Genomic DNA, 18,821 nt, shown 5'->3' on the forward strand with positions numbered 1-18,821 from the left:
CATCATTTATTTAGTTCCTTATTTCCTTTCCTCACTGGGCTGTTTTTCCCTGTTGGAGCCCTTGGGCTTATAGCATCTTGCTTTTCCAATTAGGGTTGTAGCTTGGCTAGTAATAATAATAATAATAATAATATATATATATACTGTATATATATATATATATATATATATATATATATATATATATATATATATATATATATATATATATATATATATACCGTCGATTGAGGCTCGTTGCTAGTGCGTCGTTTAAATAACCTAATTTAATGTTGAGGATCTTTCTTATGCCACTTTTCCAAAGAGGTGTCTCTGATATAAAGCGATCTTTATCAATAACATGTTTAGGTGCTGTGTCTTTGGGTAATATAAAGTTTTTTTTTTTTTATTTTTTTTTTTGTTCTTCCAGAAATTAGTCATTCGATTTTCACTCATACTTTACCTTCTATTCGGCCCACCCTTAAAGTTAGGCTGTACTGCAAATTAACGGGTGTCATTTACAAATTTTCTTTAATTTTGGAGATTTTTATTTACTTAACAAATCACTTAAATCTAGGTTTATTACTTGTAGCTGTGATTTCACATGGCTATTGTCTAGGTCCCTGGTGAAATGTAAAAGGTAGTCTCTACGTAGTTTTTTTTCTATTATTATTATTGAGTAAGGTTTTTAAAGATTTCAAGGTCTTTTGTTACATCTCTAAGACTTTCTTTCAGTCTATCAAAGGCAGAAGCAATGCCAACACCTTTGGGTATTCTGCCTTTGCTTTAAAAAAAAAGAAATTCGCAAGTCACTGGGATATAGCAACCGGCTTTATGTATTAGGTTTAGAATAGGAGCACATGCGGTTATTCTAAGGGTTTGTAGTGATCTTACAACACTTAAAGAATAGGCCGTGCATTGCTTATCACATTACCGATTAGGTAGATATGATGAAATAAGGAAAAATACATCACCATGCACGGAAAATGCTTCTGGGTATTTAGAATTAGGAGATAAACGCTAAAATTAAACTGTCGACCATTTCAACCGGAACGTAATATCACACCAGATAAGACAATAAAACCAATCATAAGTGTAAAGTTGTCTATTAATCATAAATGACGAAAATTTCAATGAAATTACCTTCTCATATTAGACTCCATTTTATCTTCACACATCAACGATTCATTTGATATTTTGAATCATTTAGAAAATATGTAATAAGTTATCGGTTTTGATGTTACCACCGTGTCATTAACCAGTATCTTTTGATGACATTATGTATTGGCTTATACCATAAATTCATATGTTACCATTAGCAACCAACATTATTATTGGCGTTATTTGGAGTGTTTGTTTAATCATTTAAAACGAATGCTTAGTTTTAATGGAAATTACGATTAACCTTTATTTTATTTGGCTGTGAACAGTGAGTTATCATAGCTAATACGAGTGTATGTATATATATATATATATATATATATATATATATATATATATATATATACATATATATATACATATATATTGATATATATTTATATATATGCATATATATACACATATATATATACATTTATATATATATATATATATATATATATATATATATATATATATATATATATATATATATGTATGTATGAAATTTTCCATGATATTTGTTCTAATCAGCTTCGTTGAGTAGCATACATAATGGAGTAACTACGTTGTTATATCAAGGTTTGCACGGCCCGAGAAAGCATATATAATTGAAATGGTTATTTTTTAAGGTTTTCTTTAACTGTCTCACAAATACTTGTAAATCATCATTACATGTCTTGTGATATTTTAATCCTTGCCCGTGTATGTTAGCGTGTTAGCTTTATATGAAAAGAATTGAGGATTCCGATAAACGTTTGTTTAATTTCTCTTTAATTAAAGGTTGCTCTACAAATGACGACAACACAGACACTAAAAATAATAGTTACAGTCAAATGAAATGAATATACAAAGCTCATTTCTGTTTATATACATAGAAGCATATTATTCTTACAATACAATTTCTTAACTTAAAACTTAACACTTACACAAGCAATAAATTTGGATATTCAGAAAGGTATCACATAACCTTTGCAGATGCATTCATGGAATTATTAGAGATATTCTGATGCTTATTTTCATCTTGATTAATTTCATAGCCTATTATGGTTTGTGATAATTACCCTATTTTTGTGATTATTCATAGTACGCCAAAACTTATGAGGAATAAGCCAGGAACTCCATCATATTTTTGCAATGAAAATACGAATCTTTTGTTATTATTATTGGAAGCTTTTTAGGAATCTTGAACAGTTTCATCCTGAGAGGTTAATAATATCTTTTCCGATATTCTGAGTCAGAATCATGTAAAAGAAGCAGAATTTACAATAAGAATTATACTGTCAATGTAAAACCTACGGTCATTTAATTTATTACTATGCTGTAATCTTATTCTTTTGTCAAAAGTAATGTCAAGAGGCTTATTATTGAAGAAAAGGAATACAGTTGATACAAATAGTCAAAATTTAATTTTATCTGGGAATTTGTTCGCCCTAACATGATTAACATCATTAGGGTTTCATCCTATTAGTAATTTCAGCTATATCAATATTGGATGTTATTCAGCTCCGTTTTTAACTGAAAATTACTGAAATCTGTCCGTTGAATCCCCACCTAGGATTGTTTATGCATTAAATTCTTGATCTCTTAGTTCTTTTATGAGCTCACCTTCATGGTCTGGATAGAGATATATCCTACCAGGAGTCACATCTTCCATTTCACTTTCACTGGAAGAGGTTGTGAGTCTGTAAAACAAAGGTAGATGTCAATATGCTGAAAATGGTATGAAAAAAAAATTTAAAAATTTTGTCAATATTTTCCCCTTCATTTTGTATGGTGATTTATTTCCGTAGTGTTTTAAAGTCTGGAACTCTTGATCAATGTGGAGTCAGGCACAAGTGATTACTAGAAAGTTTCCCAACACAGTTCCAATGAAGATGAGAATAGAATCAAGATTTGTTGTTTAGTAACATTTAATGGAAAGGGAAAATTTGGAAATGTCGTAGTCGTCTATAGACGCAGTACCAACTTCTTAAAATTCATCCAAGTACTGAGTAAATTTGATGGGGGTATTCAAGGGTTTGAGATTCTTTTGTTAACTCGTATAAAAGAGTTTCTTTCGTTAAATTCATCACGCATTTGCTTTTACATTTGTTGCTATGAACATTAATCATCCTAGTGATGTTTCTTGGTGATGATTAAGTTGGCCTTTTTTAATTATATTAATATTATCGTCATTGTTACATTAAGAAAGTAAACCACTTACCGCACTTGGTAAATTCGTCTGTAAACATAAGCCAACTGCAGACGAAATATGTTTTCGAAGAATTCGTATAGGAGGAAATGTAAAGGGTCACTTGTTAACTGACTGCATTTTCCCTGCGAAATGTGTAAAGCAGGACATTGTTTCATATCATTCCAGGTCATGGATTGCCTGCTCAATTGTTCTTCTCTCAAGTTTTGTGAGGAAGAACGCTGTTCTTTAGATTCGCATTTCAAAGATTCATTTGGGGATGAATTAGTCGCCTCAGGAAGCCTGTTCTTGTTGTTGGAGATTTGTTCAAAATCTTCGATTTTTCTGGTATCTTGTACGAGTACCCCTGTAACTTCTTTTCTTTTTATTGCGTGATGGTCCATTTTCAAATGAAGATCTTTCCCTAGACCTTGATTTAGATGATTATATTTATAGTCTAAAATATCATTACTTGTGCATGAAGAATTTGCTTTTAGTGCATTCCCAGAATCCATGGGAAATAGAACTCCCGTGGACTCAATAGGGCGAGTTCGTATAGAATTATTTTGGCAGCTTTCCTTGATACTTTTGGATAATGGAGAGGTTACTAATATGATCACAGTAGACTGCTTCCTCATAAGTTTAGTTAACCAAATGATTGGATCTTCAAGCTTTTTCGGGTCTTTCTTGTCAAACAAATCAATGATCTGCAAAAATTGATAAGCAATAGAGTTACTAAACCAGTCATAAATGATAATTATTCGGATCATTTTAGCTACATGATAATAATATGCAAGTATTAGGGAATTATTATTTTTTCCTTTATCAAATAATATAAGAACCTAATGATTTGTTGTACTTGGACTTTGTTCATAATATTTAACTTATTTGGGGTTGTCATTGGTTTTCTTTTGTTGACCGATAGCATTTAACTGTTGTATATCTTTTGGAACCGATAGCTGTAATGATCAGCTCATTTGATAGTAATGACTTGATAGTCTCATATGTCTAAATAAATTTCAGTTAACCTTTCGTTATTTATGAGTTTAATATACTTATTTACGGTTCGACTTGAATAAGAAAAGATAGTAAAGTATATTTCATGCGAAAACAATATTCAACGATAGTATTTGAAATTCCACGATATTCTTAAGTAAGTATTTTGGCTTAATGGGGGGGGGGGGGTGGATAGACGTGTAAGGTCCTAAGAAAATAGGTGAGTGTAAATAAACAATTTTTTGTTTTCTTCGTTAAAATCTCTAAGCAATTTGTTGAGCAACTTTTTATGTGGATATTACCTAAAATTAACCTATTTATTGGTATGCGAGGAGACATCATATTCATTGGAAAAATAGATGAACTGTTGCTTCTCACCTCAAAGTTGGTCTTCGTTTGCAAATTACTCATCATAGTAAACACCTCTCTCTTGACGTCATTGGCATAAACAAACAGAAGGACCTCTGTCTTGTGGACATGTTTTCCGGATTTTCTTTTCTTCAGGCTCACCTGTGTGATCCTTTTCTCTGCAAAGTGTGTTTTAAGTCTGTTGAGTTCAAAGAGTCTAAGAGGATTTTTAAGTATGCATAGAATTTTAAATGAATATGCAAAGGATTTGTAGTGACAGAGATGAGTATTAGGATTTCTTATTGTCCACGATAGCTTTGGTAAACAAACCTTGATGTTATGTGGTATTATAAAAAGGCTGATAAGGGCTATTTAATTTTCAAGAAGTTAACACTTTATATATATATATATATATATATATATATATATATATATATATATATATATATATATATATATATATACTATATATTTGTGTATACATGTGTCAATAGACTATGTAACCGGCAATGGAAAAGATCAAGTTCCATCTAAAAAAAAAGGAGTGGTTCATTGTCAGTTATTTGAGTCTTACACTAACTTTGGTTTATACGTAGTAGATGAAAACACTTAGCAGTTGCGATTGTTCCTGCGATGAATGCCAAGAAAGGGACTAATGTCTGGACTATTTTCGACTCCCATCCTTGTCGTGAAGGTGTATCATCCATGAACTGAAATCGAAGTATTAAATGGGTTTGTTATTTTATTTTTTCTTTATGCAAAGGCAAATGGTATTAGATATTGGTGGTTCTTTTATAACCTCTGATTAACTTGAAAAATCATAAGAAAGTGTTGACGGTAAAGAATGAGTGAAGCCATAGAACAGACTCATAGAGTTTTTATTACCATTAGTTAACTGGTATAGAATAGGAAGTTGATATTCGCTGATTAGACGGCAAATGCATATCTAATTACTTTAAATTTCAGTTTAGTTATTAAAGTTAAAATTATATTTCCATTCGATTATCTAATGAGAAAGACTTTGAATATTTGATTTAATTCATTTTAGTACTTGCATGCTCTCATGAATACTCATATGCATGTTTTCATGTCTTCACAGCAAAAGATTCTATCACATAAAAATTTCCTCACCGACTTACCTCAGAAGGGTATCTTAATTTGTGACGTAAATCGTATTCGCCAGTTATGTAATTCCTACAAGGATTCTGAAAACGTAACTGGAAAGAAAACACTAAGAATAAATAACTTAATAAATTATTCTGTATAAACTACATGTGTAAACACGCTCTTGCGTGTGCATATTTAAATGTATAAGTATCTAAATTTATATATTTATTTTGATGCTAAAAGGCTTACTTATTTTATACAATAATCTTTATGTATTTAGTCAATATAAATGTCAAATGTAACAAATGTTGCTCTTGAATGGAGACTTATAGAAACAAGCACACACACACACACACACACACACACACATATATATATATATATATATATATATATATATATATATACAAATGTATACATACGCATGTACATATGTATATATGAGTTTTGTATGCATATATGTATGTATAACTGTATAAATGCTTCAGTCATGCGTAAGATGTATATATGAGATGTTTGACTCTTGTAATGTCTGGGTACCGACAGTTATTTCTGGTATATGCGTATATATATATATATATATATATATATATATATATATATATATATATATATATATATATATATATATAGACAGTATGTGTGTATGTATATGTATATGTGTATTTGTGTGCGTGTGTGCATGGGTATATCATGGGTATATATATATGTGTATTTGTATATATACTGTATGTATGTGTGACACTTCTGTTGTTTATTAACGAGTTTGTCATTGCTTCTTCAGTGACAAGGGAAATTAAGCATAATTGGTGAATCTTACCACTGCTAAATAGTTGCAATGTTTGTTTGTTTCATTCCATTGGTGAGTGAAAGTCACAATTTGAGGATTTTCTGCTCGTCCTTCAATGATCTTCGCGGTTTTCTCCGTGCATGGTGCGCTGTTTGGTTCCTTGGCACGCTCTTCTTCAGTTTTGTTCTGTCCCCGAAGAAGTTTCAATTATGTTGGAAGAATTATATTGTCATGATCTTATAATATATATATATATATATATATATATATATATATATATATATATATATATATATGTGTGTGTGTGTGTGTGTTTGTGTGTGTGTATATATATATAATATATATATATTATATATATATTTATATATATACATACATATACATATATATGTATATGTACTGTATATACATATATATATGTATATATATATATATATATATATATATATATATATATATATATATATATATGCATACATATACTTAGAATAAAATATGAGAACATATTGCATATAATAGCGCTTGAGTGCACAGGGCTACCCATGTTAGGTTGGTTTGCTGTGAGCGATCAGACAAAAATCTCCCACCATCACCGTAGTGATGAAAGTGGCCAAACCCCAGACATGAATAAAGACATATCTGAGGTCTTTGTCATGTAATGGACTAGAAATTGCTGCATTTGTTGTTGTTGTTATGTACACAGCCACACATACATTCAAACACAAGCTCTCATCCTGTCATTCTCCATTGCTTTTACTACCAAATACTTATATGAGTCAGTCTAATTCTTCTTCCACTATCGATTCTAAATTAGATTTCATCATTTACCTCCTCTTCATAAAACCCTCATCTCCTTTATCTGGCCATTATTCACTTTCAATTATGTGTTCAATCACTTGTAAACTTTCTCCGTTTCAGCAACTTTTCTTTTCTATCACTAACAGAGACTTTTTGTTTGGAAAGCTTCAATATTCGAGTACTTGTTTTACAAGTCCCGTACTTATCTCAAAAGTTTATAATTGTAATGTTTCTTTTCCTCATTTCTTTACAAAATATATTAAGGAGTTCTTGAGTCATGATACTATTTTAAAACTAGATTTTACACCGAATCCGTCATTCCCTTAAATACTTCTGTTTGGTATCATGTAAGTGTAATGAACAGCGTTGTTCCTCTAAGCTAAGTAGTCCTGCATTTTAATCTCTCTTAATCTCATTGCGCACGCACAGACTTTTCCTTGCCTTTTGAAAATACCTTATAACAAAACTCCATTCGTAAGAAAACGTTCAATTCCATGTTTATCGTGTTATGTCGCAGATTCGTGAATGAAAACCAATTATACAACTTTGTGATATTGCCCTACCATAATCATTATAAACACCCTAATTGTTGTATGAAGAACAGCTATTATTTCTGCCATTTGTAACCTTTCCAACATTCCACATCATCTTATTTGTAATGATTTTAAACTCTTTTGCACTTTAAAACAATGCTTTATTTGTACATTTGAGAATTTTTGGCCCTTGCATAAATAGAACAGAAGCAAAGGTCGAAATTCCAGGCATCAATGTTGTTAAAATGAAGATAATTGAATCTTGTTTTTTATCAAATCAAGCAGTGTTATTGTTTTTAATTCGAATTCCAGACTCTTTAAATATGATGCTTTTTATGATTCGAGATTTAATTAATAAATATAAGCATAGAAATGAGTAATATATTTGGTATAATTTTAGACTTCATCTTTCTTATTGTATGATATGTACGGGTTCCAAGTTTTACGAGCTATTTACGTGATGATATTGGATTATGATACATATCATTTGCAATTTGATTATTATTAATCTGCTAAATCATCCAAATGTATTAGGTTTCAGACGAAAATGGAGGAAGCATCAGATCATCAACTGGATCCTAAATATTACTATCCAACTTAAATTAATGCTTGCTTTATCTTCCTTTTATTTCTGAATTTCTCTTAATTTACAAACCTTCTTACTCCACATGCATCACACTAACAATTCCCTACATCAAGTGATACTTTCCTCTCCTTTGCAGTTTTTGTGAAAAGAAGAAATGGCTCCTAAACTTCAAACATTCATATTTTTTTTCTTCAATAGTCACTCTAATCCAAATAACTTTTTTTTTTATCAAAGGATTTGTTACCTTCCTTAGTTTCACTATATTGAGACACATTTCCTATCGTCCTATCATACTTTAAGTTACACTAAATTCCAGTTTTGCCTATTTTGTCCAACTACCATTCTTCCATAAATAATAATGTCCTTGCTTTTATTTCCTCAATCACCTTACTTGTGTGAGCATTTACTTTTTAATTTTTCAAACTTACAAAACACTTAAACATTTTATCATTCGGTGGCTCCTCTATTCACAATTGCTACATAACAATGTATTTTCTGCTACTCAAGCCATTTATAGATATTTTTTCTTACCCTCTTCTGCACCAAATGTCTTATTATTTTATCCCCATAAATATTAAACAGCAATATAAACACCATACACCCTTTTCTTAGACATATACCACAAGATTAGCCCCCATCGTTAAAAACCTGATGACCTCAATGAATTACCATCTCTTTATACAAAATGAAAATCCTCTGCATAGTCTTATTCATTATGTTCATTCTAAGCTCTTGATCGACACACCGTTTCCCTTCTTTCTCAAACCTATCACACAACTGTTTCATGACGACCATTTGATTCACGAATTGTTTTTACCCTCATCAGTGCTCCCCTATCAGTCTTTCTGTTATCTGGCTTCCATTCCTAATCAGAATATTATTATACGCATTCCAAAGTATACTTACGTTCTTCTCACAAACTCGAAATTTTACACCTCTCAAACCTTTCTCCTTACACAAGGGAAATTGTGTTATCTCTCTGGCATTTCTTTGGAACCCTGTCTCTAGCAGACATAATAGTCCCAGCTTTGGTGCCTTTCGATTTTTTTTTTTCGTTTTTATTAAGCCAATTTTAATGGAATGCCCCGAAAAAAAGAAAGTTAAAAAGTATTCATTGGTTCATGTAATTTGGTAAGGCTTGACTTTTGTTGACTTTTTTTATCCTAATTTTCTTTTACAGCATATAATTTTACACAATTTCGGTTTATCCTTTTGTATGATGATTACTTTAGATTTTACCTAAGTTCATTGTGGATTTTTGCAAATTTCTGTCCATAATAGAGAGAGAGAGAGAGAGAGAGAGAGAGAGAGAGAGAGAGAGAGAGAGAGAGAGAGAGAGAGAGAGAGAGAGAGAGACTTACAGTTGGCGAGAGTATCATGAGGGAATGTGCAGCCCAAGGGTCTCTTTTCATTTTGATAAGAGATGTTCTCCTGGGTCCTGAGATCCTGTGAAAAAAGGTAAAAACGACATTAGTGATGCAGTGTAACGGAAAAGGACATAAGTCTATTTTTGCTATTTCACACATAAATTTGTTGAAGTCAGATATAATTAACCAGAGCTGGGATTCATTGACACCGCCATGGGTGTTACAGATATATAATAATCTAATAACAGGTGACCAGTATTGTATAAAAGTAATAACTCAGTTTACGAGTAATTCTGTTCACAAGCATTGTGTCAGTCGGCAAGTAAAGGTATCCCTCTGTATGAACTTTTTTTTTTTTTTGTGGTGGACAAGTACTAAAGAGATTAGCATTTGACATGGTTTTTATTGACTGCAATCCTTATTGAACCATAAACATTTCCAGTTCATGATGTTCACGGAGAAACTCTTGACAGACCTAAAAGATCAAGGCGTTATCACAGTACAGTGAGTGAAGAAAATTGTCAATGTAGTTATTATACCTCAAACAATATTATATTTTGAAGCTGTAATGCTCTGAGACTCTCAGAATCTTTTAATGAGGTATGGTAAAAACTGAATATGAAATATTTCATCCCAAAACCCACAGGTTTTACCATTGTCAGAACTTTGGCCACACCACATCCTACAGATCAAAGATTTAAGATTATAGATCCTGAAGCTGTGAATTATAGGGATTGACACTATTCTTCATTAAGTCAATGAATATTTCACATCTGTGAGTGATTTAAATGTATGAGAGAAAAATTAAGCCCAAAAGACTTACTGAGGAAACTGCTGACATGGAAGCTAGACAGAGGTCAAAGCAGAAACATCAGACCAGGACTACGTTTTGCTATTGTAGTTGCAAAATGTGAATAATTAAAAATGGGGCAAACAAACACAACCAATGTGTAGATTTTAATCAAATACTCTCAACTATGTCATAGATTCTCTTAGAATACTATGACCAGAATCATCTCAATCCTAAAAAGTTGTATGATTATTAAGGGTAGGTATAACTTTCCAGGGAGGAACTAAGTACTTTATAGAAATTACCAGATTATTTCAGTGTCATTAGGTTTTTTTAATGAAAGGTAGAACACTAATGGAAGTTTGGGCTTCTGCCTCTTCGGAGACTGGGACAGTGTCAACATTTGTTTATGCACAAAACAATTTTGAGATAAAGCCAACTGCATATGGTTTATTTTAATCAATGTCAATTGTAATGGTTTTGCCTTTCCAGAGGCTGAACTGGAAAAAAATCTGGTCTCTTAGAAATATTGACTATTCTGTCTTCCTCGTCAGAATGCAAACCACCCACAATTGCCTCTTCTGTCTCAGGCAATGCTGTAGTAGAAAAATGCTCTGTAGAAAATTGGTACCTAGATTTATATCTAATTGTGTTATCTAGTTAATTAATGACCTTTTAGCGTGTTAAAAATATAGATAGATTCACATTTTTCAACATTATGTACAGTCGAACTCCGTCCCTTTGGTAGGGAAGAATCTAATCACCCTATTGCGTTATTGAATCCTTACCAATTTTTTCTTATGATGGTTGGCTGATATCCTTCTTTTGGGTACGAAGAGTTGTTCTTGAAATGAAGTTCATTGCTTTTCTTTCCTTCTGATTTCAGAAACAAGCATCTCTTCTCTGAAAATTTTCGTAGTGGGAGGCAGATCTGTGTCTGAAAAAAGATAAAAAAAAAAAAAAAAAAGCGGAGAGTGATAGAATCTTGAATTTGGTACATTATTAATTTCATATGTATGTTATATAGATGTTTTCAATTAGTCTAAATTTTCCCAAACTTATTTATAGAAATATATTCGAATATTGTCCATCGGATATTTCTAAAGTACCTATCTCAAGAAGCCATCGCCAAGAGGCATATTATTATTATTATTATTATTATTATTATTATTATTATTATTATTATTATTATTATTATTATTACTTGCTAAGCTACAACCCTTGTTTGAAAAGCAGGATGTAATGAGCTCACAGGCCCTGACAGGGAAAATAGCCTAGTGAGGAAAAGGTACAAGGAAAAATTAAATATTTAAAGAACAGCATAAACAAGGAAATCCATCGACGAGCATGTTTTACACCTTTCGTTAATAGTAAATGACCCTTCGAGCCATTTGAGAACCGTTGGTAAGGTCACCAACCCATGAATAAGAAATTCAGGCAAGAAGTCTTTCGCTTTGGCCGCATACGGGTCGGCCGTGGAAAAGGTATGATTACCCATTCGGGTCCTTCACTGCTCGACCTTTCGTATATGCAGCAAGATCAGCGTTGCACCGTAAGCCGGTGGTCTACGACTCATTACTGCTTCATTAAATGTTCTGACTGCCTCGGGTGAGGAGGGAATTTCACGTATAAAGACAGAGGTTTTTCAATCTAGGTTGATTTATTCATTATTTCACGTGTGTTGCTTTTAATTTTTTCTTGAGTTTATTCCTATTGTAATATGTATTTTACTTTTTTTTATTTTTCCAATCCCTTTATTAGTTAGTCATCAATTAAAACGTTATATTTTATATATTAATCATATTTTCGTATTAATTTTAAGAACGTTTCCTCTCCTGTTGTAATTACTGCTATTTGACAGTAACGTAGATTCATGGTTCTTATGTATATATTAAACAGTTATTGGGAACGTTCCCACTCAGTTGCAAGACTTGGGTTGTGGCATTGGTTAGATGAATTATACGAGGAGAGCCGCTTAATCTCCGTGGTTGCAGAGCGTTCATTTTGGCTGACCGATGTTGTGGATAATGCTATCACCTCTCTCTCTCTCTCTCTCTCTCTCTCTCTCTCTCTCTCTCTCTCTCTCTCTCTCTCTCTCTCTCTCATTTTGTTCCATTACGTGTTTATGGAGCTTAACATCTCGTATGTCAAAATTACTGACGATCGTCACTAACTAGTTTTTTAAAGGTTTAAAGGCCGCTTATGAATGGCCAAGGCAAGTGATAGTGACATTCCCCTATCAAGCAGGACAATGTCCTAGAGACTATGGTACATACGATCCGCACCCAAGCCCCTCTCCACCCAAGCTAGGCCCAAGGAGAGCCAGACAATTGCTGCTGATGACTCAGCAGATAGACCTATAGGCTCCTCAAAATCCCCTATCCTTAGCTCACAAGGATGGTGAGGTTGCAGCGACCAAAGAAACTAACGAGTTTGAGCGGGACTTGAACCCTAATCTGTCGTTCAGTGTCATGTATTGAACTTGCTATCCTTTTGAGTTGCAATTGTTACTAGCACTTAATTTTGCAATAATCTTTGTTTGACGCCACTGTAGATTTCACTGTAGAGACCATAATATTTTTACTTGAAGATATGATAGTTGGAACTCTGCACCCTAACCTTGATCAGATTTATGCAGTTATAAAATCTTCGACAACAACAGAAAGTTGAATAACTTTTACCCATATCGAAGTAATAATGAAACTTATAAATAGGTTATGTATAATTTTCTCATGTCTAACAATCTAATTATTATCTAATAACAGAAAAGTTTTTCATTGCTGATAAACATAATAAAAAAAAATGAATAAAATAAAACTAGACGTTACAAAGACCTTAAGGATACGGTCATGAGTGAAAATTATTCATTTTATTTTAGTTATATATATATATATATATATATGTATATATATATGTGTGTATATATATATATATATATATATATATATATATCTACTATATATATATATATATATATATATATATATATATACATATATATATACAGTATATATATGTATATATATACATATATATGTATATATATATATATATATGTATGTATATATATACATATATATATATATATACAGTATATATATGTATATATATATATATATATATATATATATATATATATATATATATATATATATATATATATATATATATATATATATATATAGGCAGCGCAAGGTATGTTAAGGATTCGACAAACTGCTGATGAGAGTTCTTTGTTGATGTATGAAAAATGAATGTTATAGAAGTTCTAACACTCAGGGATTCATTGGCGATTCATCTGTTTAAATATGAATGAACTGTGACTGTTGAGTGTTTATCGCTGGAGTCAACTCATGGGTAAGAAAAAGCGTGTTCAAGTATGTATATGTATAACAAGAACAATACCAACAAATGCAGCCGTTTCTAATTCACTGTTGGACAAATGCCTTCAGATATGTCTTTATTCATGTCTGGGGTTTGGCCAGTTTTCATCACCACGCTGACCACTGCAGATTGGTGATGGTGGGAGACTTTAGTCTGATGGGTCACAGTAAATCAGTCTGCTATTGGTGGCCTTGCTGAACATAGTGATACAAAAACCCTTTCCTAACGTTAAGTTATCCCCACCTAGAAAGGGATATGTCTGCGACCTCATGCATGTACATAATGTTCTTCACAGGCATCATATTTCTAATAAGCTATCAAAGAATATTGGGTGACTTTATGTCTGGGTGCTAATATACAATAAAACCCGGTGTAAGCCAAGGCTTGCCATTCCCACAATATGTTAAGCAGGCCATAGACTCAGAGGATTGGCGCTTTTTTGCCAATCCTTACTGTGTATGGAGGGTAAACAGGACAAACCCGGTGCGACTAAATTATAGCTTGTCCTCTCATCCTGTCAGCATGTTTGACCGGACACACCAATCCCGTCGCGATTGGCAGTATGGGCTCCATGGTATGGCCACGGCCACCTAAGTATGGCCTGCCAGTCTCGTCCGTGTGTGGGCACGGTCTAGCATGCTGACTCTCCTATTTTGACAAGTACAGTAATCCATGCTTCGTCCCTTGATTGGAGCATTTTTTTATATTACAAAGATAAACTGATTGCATCTCACAAGTTTGTAATATGCATTTCATTGCTCTTTATTTTAGGTTTTCCCCTCTCATTTTCATTCACCAAGTTATGATTTCCTTAAATTTCCTCTCCTTTTTCATAGTATATTTAATCTTTAAAACCATACTGTATTCTGCCTTATTCGTACAATAGTATTTTGTATTCTGATAAATAACAGATACTGAAACAAAAGGAAAAAATTAACATTCTGATAAAGTTTCATGAATTCTCTTCATAGGAAAAAACGGTGTAAAATATGGATAGAAGATAATTTAAGTAGACACTGATAATTCTATAAACCTATGTATATCTCTCACATTTTCGCTCTGCCTATATAAACGCAATCGTTTTCAAATTTCTATAAATTAACGCGAAAACAAGTACGCCTAATTAAAGGTACAGTAGTGCTTCAGCATGATATAATCACCAGAGAGGTCTAAATATCCATTTAGTATATTCCTTCCAGGAGATACTAGGACTCTCGGATTAATGGGGATAAACGGAAAAGGTAATCCTATAATGACTTCAAGAGAAATAAGTACATTAACACCGTAGCAGACAAATCACCACCACATAGAAGCCGACAGAGAATGCCTATCCCGTTCCTTCATATAATTATTTCAAGCCAAATTTCATAGATTTACATTATATAAAAATAAAGAAAATAAAAAGTACCAAAATTTGGCATTTTCAAAATAAGATGTAGGCTACCAATTGTACTTGATACCCGGTAACGTACCAAATTTAGTTAACAAGTACCGAAAGCGTAACCATATGGGCCTATACTGGGTGCCCAATCCTCTTGAACTAAGCAGGCTATAGTCAACTATTTTAGGAGCGAAATCGGAGCCCAATAGCGGCGTTGAAAATCGCTCGTAAAATAGTTCTCCTAGAGTCCGTAGCGTGTGTGCGCATTCCTTACAGGATTGGAGCGTCGTTCCATTCCTTAAGAACAAACCATACGATCAGTCCTCTGCGTGTATTATTATTATTATTATTGTTATTATTATTATTATTATTATTATTATTATTATTTGCTAAGCTACAACCCTAGTTGAAAAAGCAGAATGCTATAAGCCCAGTGGCCCCAACAGGGAAAATAGCCCAGTGAGGAAAGGAAACAAGGAAAAATAAAATATTTTAAGAAGAGTAACAACATTAAAATAAATATTTCCTATATAAACTATAAAAACTTTAACAAAACAAGAGGAAGAGAAATCAGATAGAATAGTGTGCCTGAGTACCCTCAAGCAAGAGAGCAACCGAAGACAGTGAAAGACCATGGTATAGAGGCTATGGCACTACCCAAGACTAGAGAACAATGGTTTGATTTTGAAGTGTCCTTCTCCTAGAAGAGCTGCTTATCATAGCTAAAGAATCTCTTCTACCCTTACCAAGAGGAAAGTAACCACTAAACAAATGGCCGGCTTTAGTCAACGGGTTTGATGTGCCTTAACATTTCGTACACCTTATGACGTGTTCTTCATTTAATGCCCCCTTTCTGAGCGGTAGTTTTACCATTAATCAAGGAGCAAAGTCCAATAAGTCTCAGTGTTGACTTACCTCACTCGGATGAAGGCAGTATTCTTTGGTTTCTCTCTTGTCACAACTCTTCACATGAATTCGAATTGTAAAATCTGCAAAATATATACATGTGTAAATGAAAGTTTTGGATCTATCTCTCTCTCTCTCTCTCTCTCTCTCTCTCTCTCTCTCTCTCTCTCTCTCTCTCTCTCTCTCTCTCTCTCTCTCTTCCAAGTAAGTTGGGATTTACATTTAAAAGAAACACGTAGAATGAAACCTTTAAATTAATTGATTTTGTCGTGTTTTTTGTAGTAATTCTGTAACCAAGTAATCATATTACAATTGCAGTGTATTAACTATAGGATTATTAAAGTTAATGTCTCATAGTTAAAACCAGATAAATTCAATTTTTTTATTGTAAATGTGATAGGTTTACAGGAGTGAATATGACGAAAATTAATTATAGTCATGGAAAAGTTCAAAGTTGAAGAGCTACGGATTGTTCTATTAGGAAGACTGAGGTTAATGGTGAATGACTATTATGCGCTATTTCAAAGATTGTAGGGTTATTTTTGAGTGATACAGGATAATAGAAAAGAATAAATGCAAGCAAGAGGCTTTGAGAGTCTGGGTTTTGAGAATGAGAAAGATTGGTTATTCAAGGTGATTTGAATGTAAAAATAGGAGGCTTAGAAAAGAATTACGTAATTGGAGGGTAGTAAGGACATCGAGAGAAGGAGAATGGTATCTTAATGGAGGTGTTTAATTGGTGAAAAATTTAGGTTTTCAACCCAAGTGTATATTATGGGCCTGCTCATGATGAAAAAAAGGAGTTTGTTATGCTAAGAGGAGGAGTGACGTGAGGTATATCAAATCATTATGTGGCTATAGTGAGAGTTAAATTTTGATGAAATGTTTAGTTGCAGAGGAAGGGCGAATTTTATAAAATGGCAACCGAAGCTGAAACGGCGATTTGTCCAGTGTTGAACGGTCTGATGGAGAAGGGATATAGGAGTTTTTTCAATGTTTCTGCCAACAGGTAATAAAATGGTATATAGGCGGGACATACTGGAGTAGAAAAAAAAATGAAAACTGAAAAGTTGAGAAAAGTTAAGTGAAAAAATTACATTATTATCTAATGATAATTTAATATCACAAGTATAAAATAGATGGCTAGGGTAGTTAAGAAGAAACTGGGAGAAAAAGAAAGAAATCATAAAATGAAAGTGTTGGAATGATTTAAGGCAAGTAATTTCCACAGACAAAGAAACTGTTCCACAGGAAAATAAATTCAAGCGATTAGCTAGGTGAGCTAAAGTTGCTCATGTAGAGATGTTTTGTGGACAGAATATAGCCAGGGCTAAGTCAATGAATATCTTGAAGATTTGTTTAATGTGAAGATTAAATGAGAGACGTGAATCTAAGGGGTTAGAGTAAATGAGTATTCTTGTCTAAGGTAATCTAATATCAATCCATTGTTACCAATGACAATATTTCATCATCATCATCATCATCATTTCAGCCTTCAAAAGTCCTTTGTTGGATGTAAGCCTTCCCCAGGTTCCTCCACAGATTTCTATTGTAAGCTATTCTGTGCCACTGTTGCTTTAGTTGGTCTAAGTCATCTCGCCAGCGGGTTTTTGTCTTCCTCGGTTTCTTGTGTATCCTCGGGGTGTCCAGAAGATTGTTCGTGATGTCCACCGGTTGTCTGTCATCCTGGCAATGTGCCCCGCCCAGTTCCATTTGAGCTTGCTAATGGTTTCAAGGATATCCATTACTTTAGTTTTTTGACGTATCCATGGAAGGATAGAAAAACAGCTAAATGACAATATTTAAAGGGCCTCAATAGATGTTAAATGTAGTTTGAATAGGTCTCGGACGTGGTGCAACTACTTCTGCCGTCCGTATACATTGCTATCCCTCAGCAAGCCAATCTTGGACATGCACTCCGTGTCACATGTTGGATTCGTGAGAGGAGGATTTGGATTGTGGGAGCCTATTTTTAAGGTGTCGCTGCAGTCCTTTTAAGGTTAGATGTACTGCACGACCTGTCTTGGGTAGTGGTGCCATTGTTAACACTTATTATACAAGTCATACAGTTGCTAGCAGGGGTTTCCAGGTTAGTCAGGGAGTATTGCATTTCTTTAAGGTTGACTTGGCTTGGTCTCTGTCTCTTCTCAGGGGTACCAGGTCCACTTTGACAGATTTTTAGTTGTCCGTATAAAATTTGTTTAGTAGTCCGTTGTTCTTGGCATTTCCATGTGAATGGCTGATTCCAATGCACATATCATCTCCTTCAATTGTTTTATACAAATAGCTTTATTGCAAAATATCACACTGGAACTGGCTTTTTGTTCGAATCCTTGGAGGGGGGGGGGGGGGGGCAGCAAAAAGGGGTGAGTCTGGGGCACTTTTAGGATTTTTTTTTTTACTTTAGTCTATAGAGATTTAGAAATTCTTTGAATGTTTGTTGCTGACCACTTTCTGGGGGTATATGCACATTCACTGATGTACAAAGTTGCTTTAGGGTTAAGGATATACTGTCTAGAAGGCAGTTTATTGACCATAATTGA

At 33.1% G+C, this 18,821-nt stretch overlaps 1 protein-coding gene across 1 annotated transcript in view; it reads right to left on the reverse strand.

The window, feature by feature from the left end:
- Positions 1–1,926: 1,926 nt before the first annotated feature.
- LOC137632281 (uncharacterized) overlaps positions 1,927–18,821 on the reverse strand; it is a 22,360-nt gene continuing 5,465 nt past the window's right edge. The window contains exons 4-12 of the mRNA XM_068364174.1: positions 16,288–16,361; positions 11,396–11,544; positions 9,812–9,896; positions 6,564–6,719; positions 5,776–5,853; positions 5,217–5,346; positions 4,667–4,815; positions 3,326–3,999; positions 1,927–2,804 (exon numbers count right to left, since the gene is read on the reverse strand). Of these exons, the coding sequence (XP_068220275.1) occupies positions 2,684–2,804; positions 3,326–3,999; positions 4,667–4,815; positions 5,217–5,346; positions 5,776–5,853; positions 6,564–6,719; positions 9,812–9,896; positions 11,396–11,544; positions 16,288–16,361 (1,616 nt within the window). The 3' untranslated portion in view covers positions 1,927–2,683. The remainder of the gene's footprint in view (positions 2,805–3,325; positions 4,000–4,666; positions 4,816–5,216; positions 5,347–5,775; positions 5,854–6,563; positions 6,720–9,811; positions 9,897–11,395; positions 11,545–16,287; positions 16,362–18,821) is intronic.

Source organism: Palaemon carinicauda, chromosome 41 (genome assembly GCF_036898095.1).
Source record: "Palaemon carinicauda isolate YSFRI2023 chromosome 41, ASM3689809v2, whole genome shotgun sequence".
In the NCBI taxonomy this organism is placed as follows: domain Eukaryota; kingdom Metazoa; phylum Arthropoda; class Malacostraca; order Decapoda; family Palaemonidae; genus Palaemon; species Palaemon carinicauda.